The sequence below is a fragment of the Mirounga angustirostris genome, unplaced genomic scaffold, assembly GCF_029215605.1.
Source record: "Mirounga angustirostris isolate CCGP_5_RB_7025 unplaced genomic scaffold, mMirAng1.0.hap1 SCAF_2, whole genome shotgun sequence".
NCBI lineage: Eukaryota > Metazoa > Chordata > Mammalia > Carnivora > Phocidae > Mirounga > Mirounga angustirostris.
The window spans coordinates 31077256-31096575 of NW_026991710.1; the positions used below are offsets into that span (position 1 = coordinate 31077256).

The 19320-nt window shown below is 42.0% G+C and overlaps 2 protein-coding genes across 2 annotated transcripts in view; one reads left to right on the forward strand and one right to left on the reverse strand.

Moving 5' to 3' along the window:
• Nucleotides 1-19320, forward strand: part of CUNH4orf19 (chromosome unknown C4orf19 homolog) — an 82598-nt gene that overhangs the window by 15329 nt on the left and 47949 nt on the right. The window lies entirely within an intron of this gene.
• On the reverse strand, nt 14442-15177 carry LOC123847651 (ribosomal protein eL39-like 2). The gene has a single exon (XM_064582315.1). The coding sequence runs from the start codon at nt 15052-15054 to the stop codon at nt 14899-14901; it is 156 nt and encodes a 51-aa protein (XP_064438385.1). The 5' UTR covers nt 15055-15177; the 3' UTR covers nt 14442-14898.

The following is a 19320-nucleotide window of genomic DNA, read 5'->3' on the forward strand; positions in this document are numbered from 1 at the left end:
TCTGCCCCTCCCCTGCTCGCGTTCTCTCTCTCTCAAATAAATAAATAAAATCTTAAAAAAAAGACTAAGAGTCACATTTCATCCCCTTACCTTATAGACTGCCCCGTGGCATTTTAAACTGCTGACGTTGATGCCACCTTCCTTTCTGAAATTCTCTCTTTCCTTTGACTTCTGTTGGACGATTCTACTTCTCACTCCTGGTTTTCCATCTCCTTCCATGACCGGTCCCTGTTTGCCTGCCATCTACTATCAGGTCTGACCCTGGGGCTTGGTGATGCGGAATCCAGTCACAGGTCCTGTACGCACCTAGGAGTTATGACTGTGTCGCAAGGAGGTGCGGACAGCGAATTCAGAGCACTCTCAAATGGTGATGAGATGCATCGATTCCGGTCAGTGGCAGGTTGTGCTGGAGATGGGAGACTCAGAGGACTTGAGAATTAGCTAACTCGTAATCTGAATCTTGGGGACAGAGGTGAGAAGACTGAGCCCTTTGTGAGGTATGGATTCCATGTTAAAGCAAATTATGTCCTTACGAGATGGTGTTTTAACCCTGGGAAGGTTTAGAATTAAATTATGATGAACTAAATAAAACCCAAAGTATTTATATTTTTAGATCAGTTTGTGGAAGAGCCTGTATTCACTATTTTGAACATGTACAGTATTCACAGTGTATAAGGTAATTTGTTAATTAACATGTTAAGTCTTTTGATTCCACTTTAAAATGTGTCATTAGCTGATTGATTTAGACTTGGGCTCTTTTAAGTTGAAAATTTTCAGATAGTTTTGCTTTTTTTTTTAAGATTTATTTTTATTTAGAGAGAGAGAGTGTGAGCGCAGGGGGAAGGGCAGAGGGAGAGGGAGAGAATCTCAAGCAGACTGCTGCTGAGTGCAGAGCCCAATGTGGGGTTCAATCTCATGACCCCAAGATCACAACCCAGCCGAAATCAAGAGTTGGACACTTAACCGACTGAGCCACCCAGGCGCCCCAGTTTTGCTTTGTTTTATATTGGATTGAAATGTTTATGACACCTGAAGATTTACCTTATTTATGAGTTTATTAGTTTTATAAAATGACTTAAGTACTGCAGAAGGGTTTGTTTATTGGTCACTGAGATACTTTTAAAAAATCAAATATATTACATTTTCAAATAAAGCATTTAACTGTCCTTTCCTTTAATTAACCATGTTGGAAAACCACTCTTGAAAGGATTGGCAGAGTTTAGAGAATTGTAAATAGAATATAAGATTTGCAGTTATCTCGACTCGAGAGAAAGCTACATTTTGGGACGTTATTTTAATAAATATTAATCAAAAGACCCAGATAGCCCCATGTCATGTTATCTGGGGCCCTAGGAGATACCCCAACACTCCAGTTGCCACTTCCCCATTCCCAAGTATGGGTGTGCCCCTTGGCTCCTCCCTCACCGCACAGCCCTTTACGTCTTCTAGTTCCCTGACCAACCTCTGGCAACGTCAGAATGTGTGAGCCACTTGGGGCTCGGATGCGCATGACACCAGATGCCCCATCTCCGGCCCCACTCTCCCCACACACCTACAGATCCCTTGATAACAAGTGCCTGCAGGGCAGATCCCCTTGCAGATCCCCAGACCCCTTTAAACTCAACCCATCTGGAACTGCATTCCCCGCTGCCCCATCGCCACCCCATTGATTGGCCCTCCTTCCCGTTACCCTCAGTGGATGACATCACCTAGTTTTCCTTCCCATCAGGCGCAAGGACTCTGGGTCAGGGCACACTAGACAATAGTAGGCACTCAAACACAGAGGCCAAATAAAATACAGATGACATGAGATACGCCTTAGGATGAGTGGGAGGGGCAAGGGCCCCTATTGTGTTGGTAGTAGTTAAAATCTCTTTGTCAGGCCAGCAGGAATAGCTCACATTTACTGAGCACCTCGTATGTGCCCAGCACTCGAAGTGATTTGTATACATCATCTAACTTAGAGGGGTGGCTCAGAGAGGTTAAGCAAGTTGTTCAACGTGGCGGAGCTGGGACTCAGTCAAGTTCTGTGTGACCGCAGAGCCCACGCTCTTAGCCAGCAGACTCCTGCCTCCGTGTTAGCTGCCCCACCTCAGAGCAGATGCCCCCACACCAGGTTAGATGGCCCTGACTGACTGTTAAGCAGGGGCATTACTGATGTGCCTATGAAGGCCAAATGACACTTAGAAACTCAGAAGTTACTTTATAATCATCTAGCAGATGTTTTTTCATTTCCTTATAAAAGAACTCACTTCACCTTTTCAGACAGAATAAAATGCCAAAGCTTAATGATTTCAAAGACCAGTACGGTCACTTACTGAAGATACATCAGCAGAATCCGTTCTCCCCGCTTTCCTGCTCGACCTTCTGCTGGTTTAGGAAAAAATCCTTCCTGACCTTTCCATCCACTGCGTGACCAAGAAAGATGCGTTTCACTCCACATGGACACCAAACATTGGGTTTAGAGGAAATGCAGCCACAAGAGCACCTTTTAAGAAATAAAAATTGGGGAATTATCCTCCTAACATTTCCTCCTTCCCTCTCCTTTATATAGTCCACAGAAACAAGGCTCCCCCCACCACCCCCCGCTGAGCACTTGAACCCTAGCACAAAATTCACATAAGAGTGATAAAACTGGAACTGCTCTCTTATCTGCATCCACCCCACCCCCTCACCCCTTGGGAGAATAAACCCTCCAAATTCAGGCTGCCACGTATAAGCTCAAGATTTAGACAGTGAGGATCCTTTGTTCAAAATACACATATTTTTTAAATAATGTGAGTTCTAGTCTGTAGCTCTCATTCCTGAATTAACTCTGTCCCACCCCACACTAGCATGCTCCTTTTGTTTAAGATTCTCGAAGTTGGGGAACTTTCGCCTAGTTCTCTTCAGGAAACTATGTATGAAAATATGCCACCTCTAACAATGTTTACAAAGTAGTTACTTAGAAGATCAGTTCCCTTGAAATCTTCTATTTGAGTCACATATGCAAACTTGAAAACTGAAAAGAGTGTAGATAAAGGTATCATAATCACATGCATAGTGCCACAGAATAGGTTTCTAGAGAAAGGATTTTAGTGAGCGGGAAGTTTTTTCTAATGTTTAACTAGAGCACAAGGAATTTTTATTTCTAGAACTGCTCCTGATTGTGGCCAAAACTCAAAATAATTTTAATTATAGCAGAATAATTTTTCCTCAACTCTAAAGAATAAAATAAAGGAACTGTTTTATGTGAGGTGGAAAATAACCACAAATCCAAAATAAGGTATCCTGCTGCATTCAGATAATAGAGTAATTCAGGAGAAACTGGCCTCATTCTCTCAAGTGCACAAACCACAAGATGAACACGTTGAGCACGTATTTTGATGCTACTTATGACCATAACCCTAGGATGATTAATGTTCTCATTCTCCAGATAGGGTGATGAAGACACTAGTTTATCCAAACTGATGTGAGAGTCCTTAATCCCAGGTCTTCTTTAAATTTCTCTGTGGCCACAGAAATCAGTGCTCTATTCCTTAATCTCTCAACAGATAACATGTTTCCTGTTTCTATAATCCAAAAGCCATGTCCCTTCAACATCTTCCTCTCCCTTACTAGATGCTATAAATTCATAAAGGTCACTTCATTATCCCACTTGATCTTCATGTGTTTATATATGCACAAAGTAGCCAATACGACAGGACAACACAGTTGTGAAAAGCAGAAGCTTTTAGGCACACCTGGGTTCAAGTCCCAGCTTTAGAGCTTCTCAGCATCCCTGAGCCTCCATCTCTTTGTAAAATTGGGGGAAATAATTGTGCCAACACATAGATGGTATTATTGTTGGCCTAGAAGCTGGGAATCAAATCAGTGCATGCACGTGAAGAAATTGTGCTTGTTAATTTGTATGACTTCTGTAATCAGAAAACAATTCTTAAAGATGTATGTTAAAAAAATAATGAAGTGTACCACTTTATAGTAGTAGCCACTCATGAGAATGTCTCCATCAAAAAGATGGGCAATAACAAGTGTTTCCAAGGATACAGAGAAATTGGAACCTTCATACATTGGTGGGAATGTGAAATGATGCATCCACTTTGGAAAATAGTCCGGCATTTCCTTAAAAGGTTAAACATAGGAGTGCCTTGGTGGCTCAGTCAGTTGAGCATCTGACTCTTGGTTTCAGCTCAGGTCATACTTTCAGGAGTTGTGAGATCAAGCCCCACATGGGGCTCTGTGCTGGGCATGGAGCAGTCTCAAGCAGACTCCACGCTAAGCGTGGAGCCCAACATGGGGCTTCTCTCGAAGCCCTAAATGCAGACCTCTGGAAATATTGGGCTCTAAGGGAAATGCTGCCCAGATCTCCAGGCCTGGGAGACACTGAGAATCACGCCCTTCGCAGAGCAGGCTCTTAGTGTGGAGCCGACCTAATACATCAGGTGAATATACTAGCCCATTCTTTGTCAAGGCAAAAAAAAAAAAAGGATTATTTGGCTTAAGTCCACCAAACTAAGGTTAGCCGGTAAGGGAACAAATAACTTCCCCAAGCTTTGAATTGTCCTTCCAGTCAAGAGCTAAAATAATTATAAATACTGTTCAGATAAGGAATCGGCCCTCTTACACTTCTGTTTGTTCACAGAAGAAATACTTATTTGTAATTTGCCTTATAAAATTACTATCCTGAGTTGGCCTTTTAGTACAAGGAAGTGAACTTTCCTTGATGGTAAGGTGTGCTACTTTCCGTAGGGAATCCATTTCCATGAAGAAACTTAACTAGAAACAATCTTCTCTTAACTCCTTCAGCACTTTCTGCATCTCTCTCCATCAAGGCTTATCCATTATTTTTATTGCTGGTTCTTCTTTCACATGAAAGTGTTTTATTTTCTCATATGGTTGTAAATTTTTTCTTACAGTATGTCCCATAAATGTCTTTTTATCTCCCACAGCACTTTATGTAAGGTCAAGCGCTAAACATTTCTTGATGAATTATTTGCCAGGAGGCATGGGTGGCCTTCCCACAGTGTGGGCACTGGTGAGCGAATTTCGCGGTCCTTCCTGTCTTTCTGAAGGGGCGATCAGAATCGCCGCCCTTACCTGTCCACGGTAGAGCAGGAAAGAGCAGCTTCTTCGGAGCAAAATCAAAACATTAGGCATGTTGCTTAAAGGGGAGGTGGCTGTTCATTGTCCCGGTCTTCCATGGTTTCTACAGGTTGGAAACACTTCAGAATCAGACATTTAAAAACAAAAAGCTACACTCCCAGTGAGTGTCCACCCATTTCCGGTATCGTGAGGCTTCCCTGTTGGCTACACCTTTCAGATGTGAGAAACTCCATCGTTGAGGTCTAGTAAACCAAAGGATCTTTTGGCCTCTTTTCTTTTCCACCAGGAGTAGTTATGACACGCTCCTCCTCTTGGACTCTTGGCCCCACTTCAAAGGCCTTTTAGGCTGAGGTGTGCATTCTGTCCCTCTTTGGCACCAATGTCTCTGGGATGGATAGTTCTCTTCATGGCCAATCTACATCAGTTGGGAAGAGTCCGTTCAAGACCTTGCCCGTTTTTTTTATTGAGTTCATCTTATTGAATGCAAGAGTTTGGTTAATTACATGATATGTGTATGTTCTAAATACAGATCTTCTGTTACTAAAAAAAAAAAGTTACACACCCATGTGTATCTCCAGAACTTAGCCCAATATCATATCCTGGGTGGTTTATTTCAAAGGATGCTAAATTTCAGCAAATAAATGCATGTTTCTTTTTTTTTTTAAGATTTTATTTATTTAGAGAGAGTGCATGCATGAGTGGGGAGTGGGGCGCAGAGGGAGAGGGAGAAAGAGCATCTCAAGCTGACTCCACACTCAGCCTGGGGCTTGATCCCACAACCCTGAGATTATGACCTGAGCCAAAATCAAGAGTCGGACACTTAACCGACTGAGCCACCCAGGTACCCCAACTGCATGTTTCTGAGGACCCCAAACCTTTCTCTCTAACCCTGCTCACTTTTCTTTCTTCATAAAAGTTCTTCCCATTGCATTTCTGATGTGTCCTTCTGAAACCTTCAGTAAATTAACTGGCTGTTTCACAAAAGATGTTCTACAAACTCAGAGTTTGTAGTCTAGAAGAGGGAGATTCATGTATTAACCAGATAATCAATAAATGTAAACTTTCAGTAGTAATGAGTGCAATGTGAATCAATAGTGGAGGATTTGACCCAATAAGGAAGGGAAGTGAAAGAAGCTTCTCAGGGAAGATGAAGGGAGTTAACCAGAAAGAAACTACAGCAGGAGCAAAAGCCCTTTAGTGGGCGGGAGCGAATAATAATGTGGGTCTAAAAGAAGGCCTGTAAAGATGGGCCCCGGGACGGGAGATGGTTCAAGATCAGCTTGAAGATAGGAGTAGGAATTTTGTCTTCTTGTCTTAGGAGCAATGGGAAGCTACTAAAATGTCTTTAAAACAATCAGGGAGCTGGCATGACCCACCCACTGCTTGGCAAAGACTGTTCCGGTGGTATTCTTGCTGCACGGGTTGGAGAGTACCCTCCGGTGTGGGCAGACCCTCCAGAAAGGTTTTGTGGCGGACTAAGCGAGAGACATGGGAAGTTTGGTCTGGGTCTCAGCAGCAGTTCAGTAGAGAGATGTGAATGCGTTCAAGAAGTATTGGTGATGGATTAGAAATAAAATGTGAGGGAAAGACAGGTGTCAAGGATGACACACAAATCGTAGGAATCATGCTCATGTGTGAATCAGCCCATTAAAGACTCTGAGAAGTCCTGCAGCCAAGAAACCTGGCTAACTAAGCCAGCAGGTCCCACGTTCATCTGAGCCCGGAATCCCCCTGCTCTTTTTCTGCTGACAGTTACTGAACTTCCCGGGAACACAATTCACACAACTGAGTTAGCCTACGTGGGCTTTTACTTTGAACAATTCCCAATATTCTTTGCGTTGTTTTTTGTTTTTTGGGGTTTTTTTTTTTTTCTTTGAAACCCCTGTATTAGACTGCTCGGGCTCCCCTAACAAAACACCACAGACCGGGTGGCTTAAGCAACAGAGATTTATTTTCTGACAGTTCTGGAGGCCGGAAGTCTGAGATGAAGGTGATGGCAGCTTTTCTTCTCCGAGGCCTCTCTCCTTGGCTTGCAGGCGGGCACGCTCCCGCGGCCTCTGCACGTGCTCATCCCTTGGTGTCTGCATACTGTCTGTGTGCCCTCTTCTCTTCTAATAAGGACACCCGTCAGATTGGCCTAGGGCCCACCCGATGCATCTCATTTTACCCTAATTACCTCTTTAAAGGTCTTCTTTCTGAATGCAGTCTGCAGTGACCTTCAGAGGTACTGAGGGTTACAGCTTTAATGTATGAATTGGTGGGGGGTGGGGGTGGGGAGAGAGTTGAGCCCATAACAGCCCCAGAGGCATGAAGTTCTCTTCTAAAGCTAGCACCACCGTTGAGCCTCCAGAGCCTACACCACATCCGAAGTCTGGTGTCCCTGTGCCACGAAGAGTCGTCCTGAAATGTTTCCATCATCAGCACTCTCCCCAGTACACACAGTGGCAGGATTTTTCTTACTCAGGCTTATTAGTAATCCTATAAAAAGCAACAACAACAACAGGTAAGAAAAATGCAACATTCAGTATTCCTCTGATCAGCCCCATACTGGATCCCGAAGACGGAGATATTAGTGGAGGTTTCTGGATTTGTCTTCTAATGGGGTGAGACCAGCATTTCACCTTGAGGGTGCAAAGCACCCAAGTACAGGTGAACAGCGATCCGCTCCGCCACACTGTGCCCGCAGCCCGTAGTGGGGCATCCGTGAGGACCGGCCTCCTGTGTGCGGGGTGCAGGGTGAGGGCAGGCAGTCTGTGAGATGCTCCTTCTCTGCTCAGAAAGCGGGTCATTCAACTTTTCTGTTTCTTCTGGGAGAATGGTTGAGATGATGATGCCAGTAGATGATTCTGTCTTTTAAAAAACACAAAACAGGGGCGCCTGGGTGGTTCAGGTCATGATCCCAGGGTCCTGGGATCGAGCCCCACACCAAGCTCCCTGCTCTGTGGGAAGCCTGCTTCTCCCTCTCCCACTCCCCCTGCTTGTGTTCCCTCTCTCACGGTGTCTCTCTTTGTCAAATAAATAAAATCTTTAAAAAAAAAATAAAAAACACAAAACAAAACCGGGACACTTTGTGCCTGTAAAAGTAAGACAGTCCCTTATTTCCTACCATCACACTGGTATAGCGCAGATGTATTGGATCAGCAACTCATAAAATCCAGCCAAGAAGTGAATATTTTATTACCTTGTATTCTATTTTATATTCTGTATTCTCCACCAAAGTCACCTTCGGTTTTCCTGTGTACCTAGTTTAATCCATGCTTTTAAATGTCATCACATCATCTTTATTGGAATTAAGTCCCAAATGAATCACAAACCAATGAAAACTTCCTGCTTATTTGCTGATTATAGGCAATTTGTGTTAGGGAAGGAGCCAAAATTCCTTTCCCCCTCAGCCCTCTTAAGTCTCAAAGTCTGTCTGCTGCTTTCTGGAACCTGGATATCACTAACTGAGTTTTTTCTGAAATGCATCCCTCGTTATTATTCCAACAAGACAGGCAGAAAATGCTTGGTTTACACGTCAGTCAAGAATAGAATACTTGACAAGAATAGGTGGTTTGGCCTGTCTTTACGAAAACCACCCTTCCCTCCTTGATGACAGCACTAGAGGGTCCATGAAAAAAAAAAAAAAAGAGGGGCGCCTGGGTGGCTCAATCAGTTAAGCATCTGCCTTTGGCTCAAGTCGTGATCCCAGGGTACTGGGATCGAGCCCCACATCGGGCTCCCAGCTCAGTAGGGAGCCTGCTTCTCCCTCTAGCACTCCCCCTGCTTGTGTTCTCTCTCTCTCTCTCTCTGTCAAATAAATAAATAAAATCTTTTAAAAAAAATGAACAGAACAGATCTCCCTGAAGTTGTTCGCCATGGGGCTGCTCTAGCTAGTCCGATTCTGGTACGTTCCCCCTATACATAGCCAGTTCATGGATCAGGTTTGAATTGGCCGCTAGCCACAGCTCAGAATAAAGTTCATAAAGAGACTGATGTGTCTTTGTTCAAGGCTGGCTTCCTGTTTTGTTCCTAGTAGGTATTTCCTAATTCATAGATTCTTGCTAGTCCTATCCCAACTGTGCCAGTCCTCCTAAGATCTCCCTAGTTCAAATCCGGCTGCGGCCACGTTAGGGCCTTGGCATTTTGTCAGTCTCCCTTGAAGTTCAAAGGCTCTAAGTCCTGGGTTGAGGTGAAGACATTCCATCCCTGCTCTCTCCTCGCATGCGTGACTGTGCAGGTGGCAGGAGTCCTGGGTCTGGGCAGCTTGGTAGTTTTTTACTAGTTTCACACAAAACCAAAGCAATCCCAGGCACGCCACCAAGCAGCCCGTAGGGAAATAGATTCCCAAAAGCTTCAGTGAAACCACTTATTTATTGACCCTTAGAGACACTGAGTCACTCTGCTGAGCAACAAACTCTTAGACCCAACAAGGAAAAACCCAGCCTTTCAAACGCCTGACCTTTGTCAAAGGTTTATTGAGAGGGGAAAGCCACAAAAGGGCTGGAGTTGCCAAATCCAGGCAGCCTTTGTCACGCTGCTCTGCCAGAAAGGAGCTTCAGGAAGAAAGAGAAAAGGAACCAGGTTTATTTCTCTGTAGCAATGGGACGCAAGTTACTGTTCCTTTGTATGACTTGCGGTGTGTATCTTCTTTCTAAAATGTTTTCCTTCTCCCACTTCAGCTTGCTACACCCAAACACACACACACACACGCACGCACACACACGCCGTGACGTAGCTTCACAACACATTTGAATAATACATTCTCCTAAAAGTACCTACCATCACAGATGTTACCTTCCTCTTGGACATCTGCTTGTTCTAGTCCATGGCCGTCTGGATCTTCTGAAGATGTGACTCAGCCCAGAGCTTTTTGTTAAACAACCAAGAAGGCCGCTAATTTCCTACGTGACGAGAACATGTAAAGTAATTAGCGCGGTGCCTGGGACGAGCTCCCGTGATCCAGAAATGGTGGCGGTGGTGGGCGCCGGTTGTCACTGGATGGAGCTGATGCATGTGGCATTTTAGGACCCATTCGTTAACATAGGGCAAGAACCAAATGAACTGCTTTGCTTGTGTTGAAGTAGCCTTCTTTGCCCAAAGATGAATGAAATACTTCAAAAGGCATAAAGAGATTCAGCCACAAATGTTCACATTTTGCAGTATGAAAATTTTTCAAGCTACAGAGACGTTGGGAGATGGCGCACAAACCACACTCAACCGTCTAGAATCTGCAATTAACATTCTACATTTTTATCACATATTCAACCAGCTCGCTATGCATCAACCCATTTTTTAACTGCATTGTTTAAACTATTTCAGAGTATTGCAGACATCAGTTCATTTCAAACATTATAGCATATATTTCATTAACCATGAGTTGGGTTTTTATTTATGATTCTCTTTTTTCTTTTCCCTCTTCCCAGCCTGTTCCTCTAGTAGCATTTGCATATGGTGAAATACACATGTCTAAGCGTGAAGTTTGGTGAGTTTGGGGAGCTGCATGCAACCGTGTACCCCAACTCGCCATCAGGATATGTGGAGAATAGTAATATCGCCCCAGGAAAATCCCCCCATCCCCTCAGTCAGTGCTTGTCCCCACCTACATTGAGTCAGACACTATTCTGATGTTTTTTATCACCAGAGATTAGTTTGTTCAAAACTTCAAATAAATGAGTCATACAGTCCATAAGTCCTCTTTTGTGTAAGGCTGCTTTTACTCAGCATGTTTTTGAGTTTCATTCATGACGCTGCATATTCTTTTTTATTGCTCAGTAGTACTTCCTTTATAGTATTTCAGTGTGTTATACTGTTGATGGACATTGAAATCATTTCCAGTCTGGGGCTATTATGAATGAAGCTGCTCTCAACACTCTTGGACAAGTCTTTATGTGGATATATATGTTTTCCTTTCTCTTGGGTAAATATTTAGGAGTGAAATTGCTGTATCATAAGGTTGCTCCATATCCTTCATATCCATGCCTACTGGGCTCAGATTTTCTCAGAATAGCAACTTCCAATACATTCAAGTCCAGAGTATTCTTTTCCACATACAGGAGCAGAACAAGGGGCCACAACAGTCATTTTTAGACTGTAAATGTTCTCATTATTCTTTTGCTTGAAGACAGTGTATATCCCAACCATTGTGTTAAGCCATGTTGGTGTATGGGCCATTGGTGGGAGAAACAGTTCTTTGGATTGTAGGTAATTCTCATTTCAAGTAGCCTCTACTGCACAAATACATCATGTATGTCAAGCAGAGAAAAGCAAATTGAGAACCACTTTCTTCTATCCATGGGCTAAGTGCGGAATTCTCCTGGTCCCTCAGCATTGCTCCCTCTTTTGTCAAATCTGTCATCTTCTGTTGCATCCATTTTATTTTATTTTTTTTAAAGGTTTTATTTATTTATTTGAGACAGAATGAGAGACAGAGAGCATGAGAGGGAGGAGGGTCAGAGGGAGAAGCAGACTCCCTGCCGAGCAGGGAGCCCGATGCGGGACTCGATCCCGGGACTCCAGGATCATGACCTGAGCCGAAGGCAGTCGCTTAACCAACTGAGCCACCCAGGCGCCCCTGTTGCATCCATTTTAAACCTTTCTGATCAGATCTCAGACCCGGTCACCTTCCAGCCCTCACTCTTAGCACTACTTCACGTTAGCGGTGCTTAGCCACGGTCCCTTTTGCCCCCCAAGTGACAAAGTCTTTGATTGTCACGTAGTCAGGATGGATGCTGCCAACATACAGCGGGACGGGGCTGATGAACATCCTACCATGCAAAAGACTTGTCCCCTGCAAGGAAGAATTATCCATTGTACAATGTCAATAGTGCTGAAGTTTAGAACTCCTGCTTTACAGGGAAAATAGAAGACATTAGAACAGGCTTCTTGACATGTTTTCTGCTATGGGTGGTTTTATCAGTCTGTTGAAGCCTGTGGACTCCTTCTCAGAATAATACTCATAAATGCATAAAATAAAATACGTGAGATTGTGACAGAAATACAGTTCTCGAGTTTAAAAACTTGTGATATAGTAATATGTGCTTCTTTATAAATGCATTAAAGAACAAGATCTAGCAGCAAGTCTAATAACTACGACAGTTATGAGGTTAACCAGTATTTCAAAATCTACAGCAGCTCTTAATGTAATATGCAAACATCTGTGATTTCTATTAGAGACAAAGTCACAGGAACCACTGATGATGCTGTAGTTTGATGCCTACCTTCAGAATTGAAGAAAATGCCAAATTTTAGTTAGTGGTTGGTGAAGAGGAGATGCGACTTTTTTTTTTAAAGATTTTATTTACTTATTTGACAGAGAGAGACAGAGAGAGAGGGAACACAAGCAGGGGGAGTGGGAGAGGGAGAAGCAGGCCTCCCGCCGAGCAGGGAGCCCGATTCGGGGCTCGATCCCAGGACCCTGAGTCATGACCTGAGCCAAAGGCAGACGCTTAACGACTGAGCCACCCAGGCACCCCGAGATGAGACTTTTTCTCATTTAAGTTCACAGATGCCCTGAATTCTATCCATGAACCCCTTGGGGCGCTGCGTACCCCAGCTTAAAAACTCCTACATTCAAGGAGATGGCCATCACCAAAGAAACTAATTTATCTGTATCTACACCCATCATCTCTTCCTTCCCTCTTTCAAGCGAGAATAGATGATGGCCCTTGCTGCCAGAGTTGACTTGCAGAAAACAGAAATTACATTAGGTGTTTCAAGCGAAATGAAATCTCATTCAGGGAACAGAATGCTTTCTACAATATCACAGGAAGGGCTGGACTAGCAAGCCCATTAACACTAACAGCGCCACCAGAGAACGAGCTCTTCCAGGAACCTGCTTCCTTTTACACAATCAAAAAGGAGGGGGATTGGAAAGGAACGGTGGAACGCTTGGCCCCAGAAACACTGCCTTGGCGGGTGTTAGCCCGTGAGCTGCCACAGCTGGTGGCCACAGAGTCCCGCCACGCCTGAAGGATCCACCTTGACAAAAAAAGCAATGCCCAGCATTCTGCCCTTTGAGAGCAACCAAGCACCTGCACGCTGGAACAGGACTGAAGAAAAACCCCACGTGTCCACCGAGGAATTGCTGGCAGAAAAAGCAGAAGTGGCCTGGGCATAACCTCTGCCTCACTTCCTTCCACTTTCTCATCTGGTGGAGGTTTGTCTGAATCTACGTCTGTATGGGACCCCTCCTGCAAGAGAGTCTGGGAGACCTTCCTCTGCTCTGGCTCTGTCTAGCCTCTGCGGAACTGGAAGGCACAGAAGATGAGGACACTGCGCCCCTGAAGGCCCCCCTTTTTCCTCCCCCATCTCTCACCTAAGGCTCCTTAATACTTTGCTCTTCCCTCCTGCCTGCTGACGGACCTTAATTATTAATGCTCTTTCCTCTGTCTTCAGCTCCTTTCTTCCAACTGTCTCCAACCAACGTATCCAAATAACTTGGAAGTTCTCCCAAAGTAAGCATCCTCCCCTTATCCTACTTCCTGTCTCTCACCTTCTATGTATGGCCCACTTCCTTCTAAGGGTTGTGTTGGGTTTTTTTTTCTTTTTAAATATATTTTTAAAGATTTTATTTATTTGAGAGAGAGAGCATGAGCAGGGTGGGAGAGGGGCAGAAGGAGAGGGAGAAGCAGACTCCCCACTGAGCAGGAAGGACCCAGGGTTCCATCCCAGGACTCAGAGATCACTACCTGAGCCAAAGACAGATGCCCAGTCAACTGAGCCACCCAGGCGCCCCTAAGGGTTGTTATGCTTAGTGTTTCCTCTTCCTCACCTCCTACTACTGGTTAACCGACAACCATCTAACTTCCAGATTCACTACTGCAAAAAAAACTTGCCTTTTCCAAGTTACCAGTTACATCCCTGCTGCTAAATCTAAGAGACATATTCAGGCACACTGCTTTACTGCCCTTCTTACTGCACTTTGCAGACACTGTTTTCTCCCAACTGAAAGTTTGTGGCAACCCTTTGTCGAGCAAGTCTGTTGGCCCCATTTTTCCAAGAGCATTTTCTCACTCTGTGTCTCTGTGTCATATTTTGGTAATTCTCACAATATTTCAAGCTTTTTTATTATTGTATTTGTTATGGTAATCTGTGATCCATGATTATGACTTGCTGAAAGCTCAGGTAATGGTTAGCATTTTTTTTTTTTTTAAGAGAGAGAGTACTCATGTACAAGCATAAGCAGTGGGGAGGGACAAAGCGAGAGGGAGAGAGAGAATTTCAGGCAGGCTCCAAGCCCAGCACAGAGCCCATTGCGGAGCTTGATCCCACAACCTCGAGATCATGACCTGAGACAAAATCAAGAGTTGGACACTAAACCAGTTGAGCCACCCAGATGCCCCAGTGGTTAGCATTTTTAGCAATAAAGTATTCCTTAGTTAGAGTATGTATGTTTTTTAGACATAATGCTATAGCACACTTAATAGGCCACATAGGGTAAGCATAACTTTTATATGCACTGGGAAACTAAAAATTCATTTGACTTGCTTTCTTGCAATATTCACTTTACTGAGGTGTTCTGGAAGCAAACTTGCAATATCTCTGAGATTTGCCTGTTTAGTCCTTTCCTTACGTGATCCTTGAATGTCATTTAACAACACTGGCAAATCCTTACTCCCTAAAACACTTTACCTTCTTCCATTACTACACTTATTTATCTTTATTTTCAAACCAATGATCTCACATATTTATTACTGAACCAACCTACTAATACAAAGGTATAGAAACAAAGAGAAAAAAGCCATTTTCCCAATAAGACTTATCCAACTGCCCAGATAGCGGTAATGTTTTCAACTTGATATGAAAAGATGGATGCTAGTGACCTTGATGCAGTTCTTATAAACCCAGTTGGGTTCTTCTCCAGTGTCTCCTCTTGGAGTCGTACCAGATTTTCTTACCAGGTTTCATCTGAATCCATTGCAGAATGGGACAATCCTGTTTTTGTTTCTTGGTCAGAAACCACTGGATCCTAAAAGTCTTGTGAGAAGACATGGCAAGGAATGGAGTCAACCCTCTTTTTTTTTTTCCCCCTACTCTTCTGACTGCAAATTGTGATTCTTTTGGTTTTTTGCTTAGTTTTTAGGTTTGTTTAACATTAAGTGGTGTTGTTCAGGAATCAGTTTTTTCTTTATATACTTACTGCCTCTATTTTTTATTCAGTCTCATGGCCCTATTTATTAGCTATGTTGTTGATAACTATGAAATCTTTATATCAAGCCCACAGCTCTTTCCTAAGTTTTTTTTTTTTTTTAAGATTTTATTTATTTGACAGAGAGAGAGACAGCGAGAGAGGGAACACAAGCAGGGGGAGTGGGAGGGGGAGAAGCAGTCTTCTGGCCAAGCAGGGAGCCTGATGCGGGACTTGATCCCAGGACTCTGGGATCATGACCTGAGCTGAAGGCAGATGCTTAACGACTGAGCCACTCAGGCGCCCCTCTTTCCTAAGCTTTTGACCAATGTATGCAACTGCCAACTGAACACCTACCTTTGAATGTTTATCAATCACTTTGGATACAGAATATACCAAAGTGAAATCTTCTACTCACCCCCATGCCTGCACCTCCTTATTCCTATCACCCAGAGATAGAGTGACCACAATCCTTGTTTACCTAAGATGCTTCCAATTGACACTTGTCCTTTCATAATTAATATGAGTGCTGCCTTTATCCTCAAAAGTTACCCAATCAGTGCTGCACTTGAAAGCTCACATTAGAACTTTATTAGGGCACCAATTTATGCAAATAACTATTTTTTAAATTTTTTTTAAAGATTTTATTTATTTGTCAGAGAGAGAGAGAGAGCGCGCAAGTAGGCAGAGCAGCAGGTGGAGGGAGAGGGAGAATCAGGCTCCGTGCTGAACAGAGAGCCTGACATGGGGCTCAATCCCAGGACCCTGGGATCATGACCTAAGCCAAAGGCAGATGCTTAACCAACTGAGCCACCCAGGCATCCCGCAAATAACTCTTTGTAAAGGAGGAGGGTAAAAAGAGAATATTTTCTCTCTTGAGTAGGATTTTTAAAACACATCTTCTACTTTGCAACATGCTAGAGAAAATTAAAAACAAAGCAAAAATTAAAAGCAGTCTGAAGTCTGAAAATAAAGGAAACAACTAGGAGGCATTAAGATAATGGTGAAATAAGATAACAAAAGAGAGATTCAGCATATAGCAGAAATGTAAATGGTTTAAAATTCTCTATTAAAAGGCAGAGACTTTTAGGTTGAGTTAGAAAGGAGTAATGTCAATTGCTGTTCACCCCGAATGTGACAAAGAAAATAAATAATAAAAGGAAAGACAAAGATAAGGCAAATAAATGCAAAAAAAGAAATCAGGGACTGCATGTTAATATCAGAAGACATGTATTCAAGGAGAAAGAAACATAAAATAAGTATTCTTCCAATTTTTGATCAAGGGTATAATGTCAAAAAATAAAATTATCATTTTGTATATGTCAAATAATTCTTTCAAATACAAGCCAAAAAAAAGTAATAAAGAAGAAATTGAAAAAAGACGGGTGAAGGGAGAACTTAACACAACTCTTCCAGTGTTCCAAGATATTCCCTGAATCTGTGGGACAGACAGGTATTTTAAAAATCATGCTGATTAATTCTTTCCAAAATGTGCTTTAGAAGAATATTCTCATCCAGCATATGATACATGCTGTCTTTATGTAGAGACTGCCAATAAGGATATTTCATGGTTAAAAAGAAAATGTGAGTCAGTTTGCACAAAAATTATGAGTTCATCATATCTACCCCATGGTGACTTTTGTTTTCATTTGGGTATATTCTCCTTGATTATTTACATATGTGTTTATATTCACATTTATTAATTGTTAAAATGAAATTGAAATTACATTTTATATACATATCTGGTTTTTTTCATCTAATACTATTTTTCCTTTTTCCAATTTATGAATATATGATTATTTAAAGATACTTCTGCTTTTGAGCACCAAAGTTGTTTAAAATGTCCTATAGTATTAAAAATAAAAACTAAGTGGAACAGCCTTTTTCAAAGATCTTTGTTCACCTCTCTGAGTCTCTGATTATGTTTTTTGGTTAGATTCTAATAATTGGAATTTTGAAGCAAAAGTTATTGATATTTTAAAGGCTCTGTAACACTGGCTGTTATAAAAAACAAAAATATCAATCTGTTAGGCAAAAGTGTTATCCATTTATTTATATCTGTAGTCAAATAATTTTTCGTATTCATTGGCTGTTCTTTTAGTATTTTATTAATTGATCATGTCCTTTGGTTTTTTTTATTGGTGTCTTTAATAAATATCCAGTTAAGTATCCTTTTAAAGTAAGGATAGTAACCCTTTATCATCTGTGTCAAAATATTGTTTCATTTGGTCTTGCATTTTTGCTAATGGTGTCTTTTAAGGCGAATAATGTTTACTTCTTATGTAATCCATTAATGTTTTACTTTGTGTTTTTTTCCAGACCTTTAGTAACTGAAAAGGTCCTCTTTATTCCTAAATTGGGTAGATATTCACTTGTATTTTCCTCTCATAATTTTTTGTTCTCATATAATGTAATTGATATAACCTCTTCCTAATAACCTGTTGTCCCAGCACCATTTATGAAGCAATAATAAAAGTTAACAGGATTTTATATGTAGAGAAGCCTAAAGATTCCACCAAACAGACAAGCAAAAATAACTTGTTAGAACTGATAAATGAATTTAATAAAGTTGTAGGATACAAAGTCAAGGTATAAAAATCAGTCGTGTTTCTATATGCTAATAACAATCTATTGAAAAAGGAAATTAAGAAAACAATCCCATTTACAACAGCATCAAAATAATAAAATACTGATGAATAAACTTAACCAAGGAGGTGAAAGACTTGCACACTGAAAACTACAAAATATTGATGAAAGAAATTTAAAAAGACACAAATAAATGGAAAGATATACCATGTTCATGCATCAGAATAATTACTATTGTTGAAATGTTCATACTTCCCAAAGTGATCTACAGATTCAGTGCAGTCCCTGTCAAAAGCCCAGTAGCATTTTTTTACAGAAAAAAAAGAAAATTCTAAAATTTATATGGAACCACAAAAGTTCCAGAATAGCCAGAGTGATCTTGAAAAAGGAAATCAAAGCTGTAGGCATCACAATTCCTAAAATCAAAATATATCACAGGCTCCTGGGTGGCTCAGTCGGTTAAGCGTCTTCCTTTGGCTCAGGTCATGATCCCAGGGTCCCGGTCAGCGGGGAGTCTGTTTCTCCCTATCCCTCTGCTCCTGCTCTCTCTCTCTCTCTCTCTCTCTCTCTCTCTCTCTCACTCTTGCTCTCTCTCCCAAATAAATAAAATCTTAAAAATATATATATATATATATTTTTTTTTTTTTTACAGTAATTAAGCCAGTGTGGTACTAGCTTAAAAACAGACATACAGACCAATGAAACAGAATAGCCCATAAATAAACTCATGCATATTGGGTGTCTTAGTCCATTAGGGCTACTATAACAGAATACCCTAGACTGGGTGGTTTATAAACAACAGAAATTTATTTCTTTTGGTTCTGGAGGCTGGAAAGTCCAAAATCAAGACATCAGCAGATTCAGTGTCTGGTGAAGGCCTCCTTCCTGGTTTATAACTCTTTTCTGGCTATAACCACACATGGTATGAGGGGCGAGGGAGCTTTCTGGAATCTATTTTATAAGGGTACTAATCCCATTCGTTAGGGCTCTACACTCATGATGTAATCACCTCCCAAAGGCCCCGGTCCAGATAACATCACTTTGAGGATTACATTTCAACATGTGAATTCTGGGGGGGACAGGGTCATTCAGTCCATAGCATATGGTCACCTTAACTTTGACAAGCGTGCCAAGAATACACAGTGGTGGGGCGCCTGGGTGGCTCAGTTGGTTAAGTGCTACCTTCGGCTCAGGTCATGATCCCAGGGTCCTGGGATCGAGCCCTGCATTGGGCTCCCTGCTCAGCGGGAAGCCTGCTTCTCCCTCTCCCACTCCCCCTGCTTGTGTTCCCTCTCTCGCTGTCTCTCTCTGTCAAATAAATAAAATCTTTTTTTAAAAAAAAGGAGTTAATATCCAAAATATATAAGGAATTCCTATGACTCAATAGCAAATAAATAAATAAATAAATAAATAAATAAATAAATAAAATGGCAAAGGACTTGAATGGACATTTCTTCAGAAAAGACATACAAATGGCCAACAGGTATATGGAAACATGCTTAGTATCACTAATCATCAGGGAAATGCAAATCAAAACAACAATA

Coding starts and splice junctions, on each gene's coding strand:
- LOC123847651 (XM_064582315.1), bottom strand. CDS start 15,054: ATGTCTTCTCACAAGACTTTTAGGATCCAGTGGTTTCTGACCAAGAAA.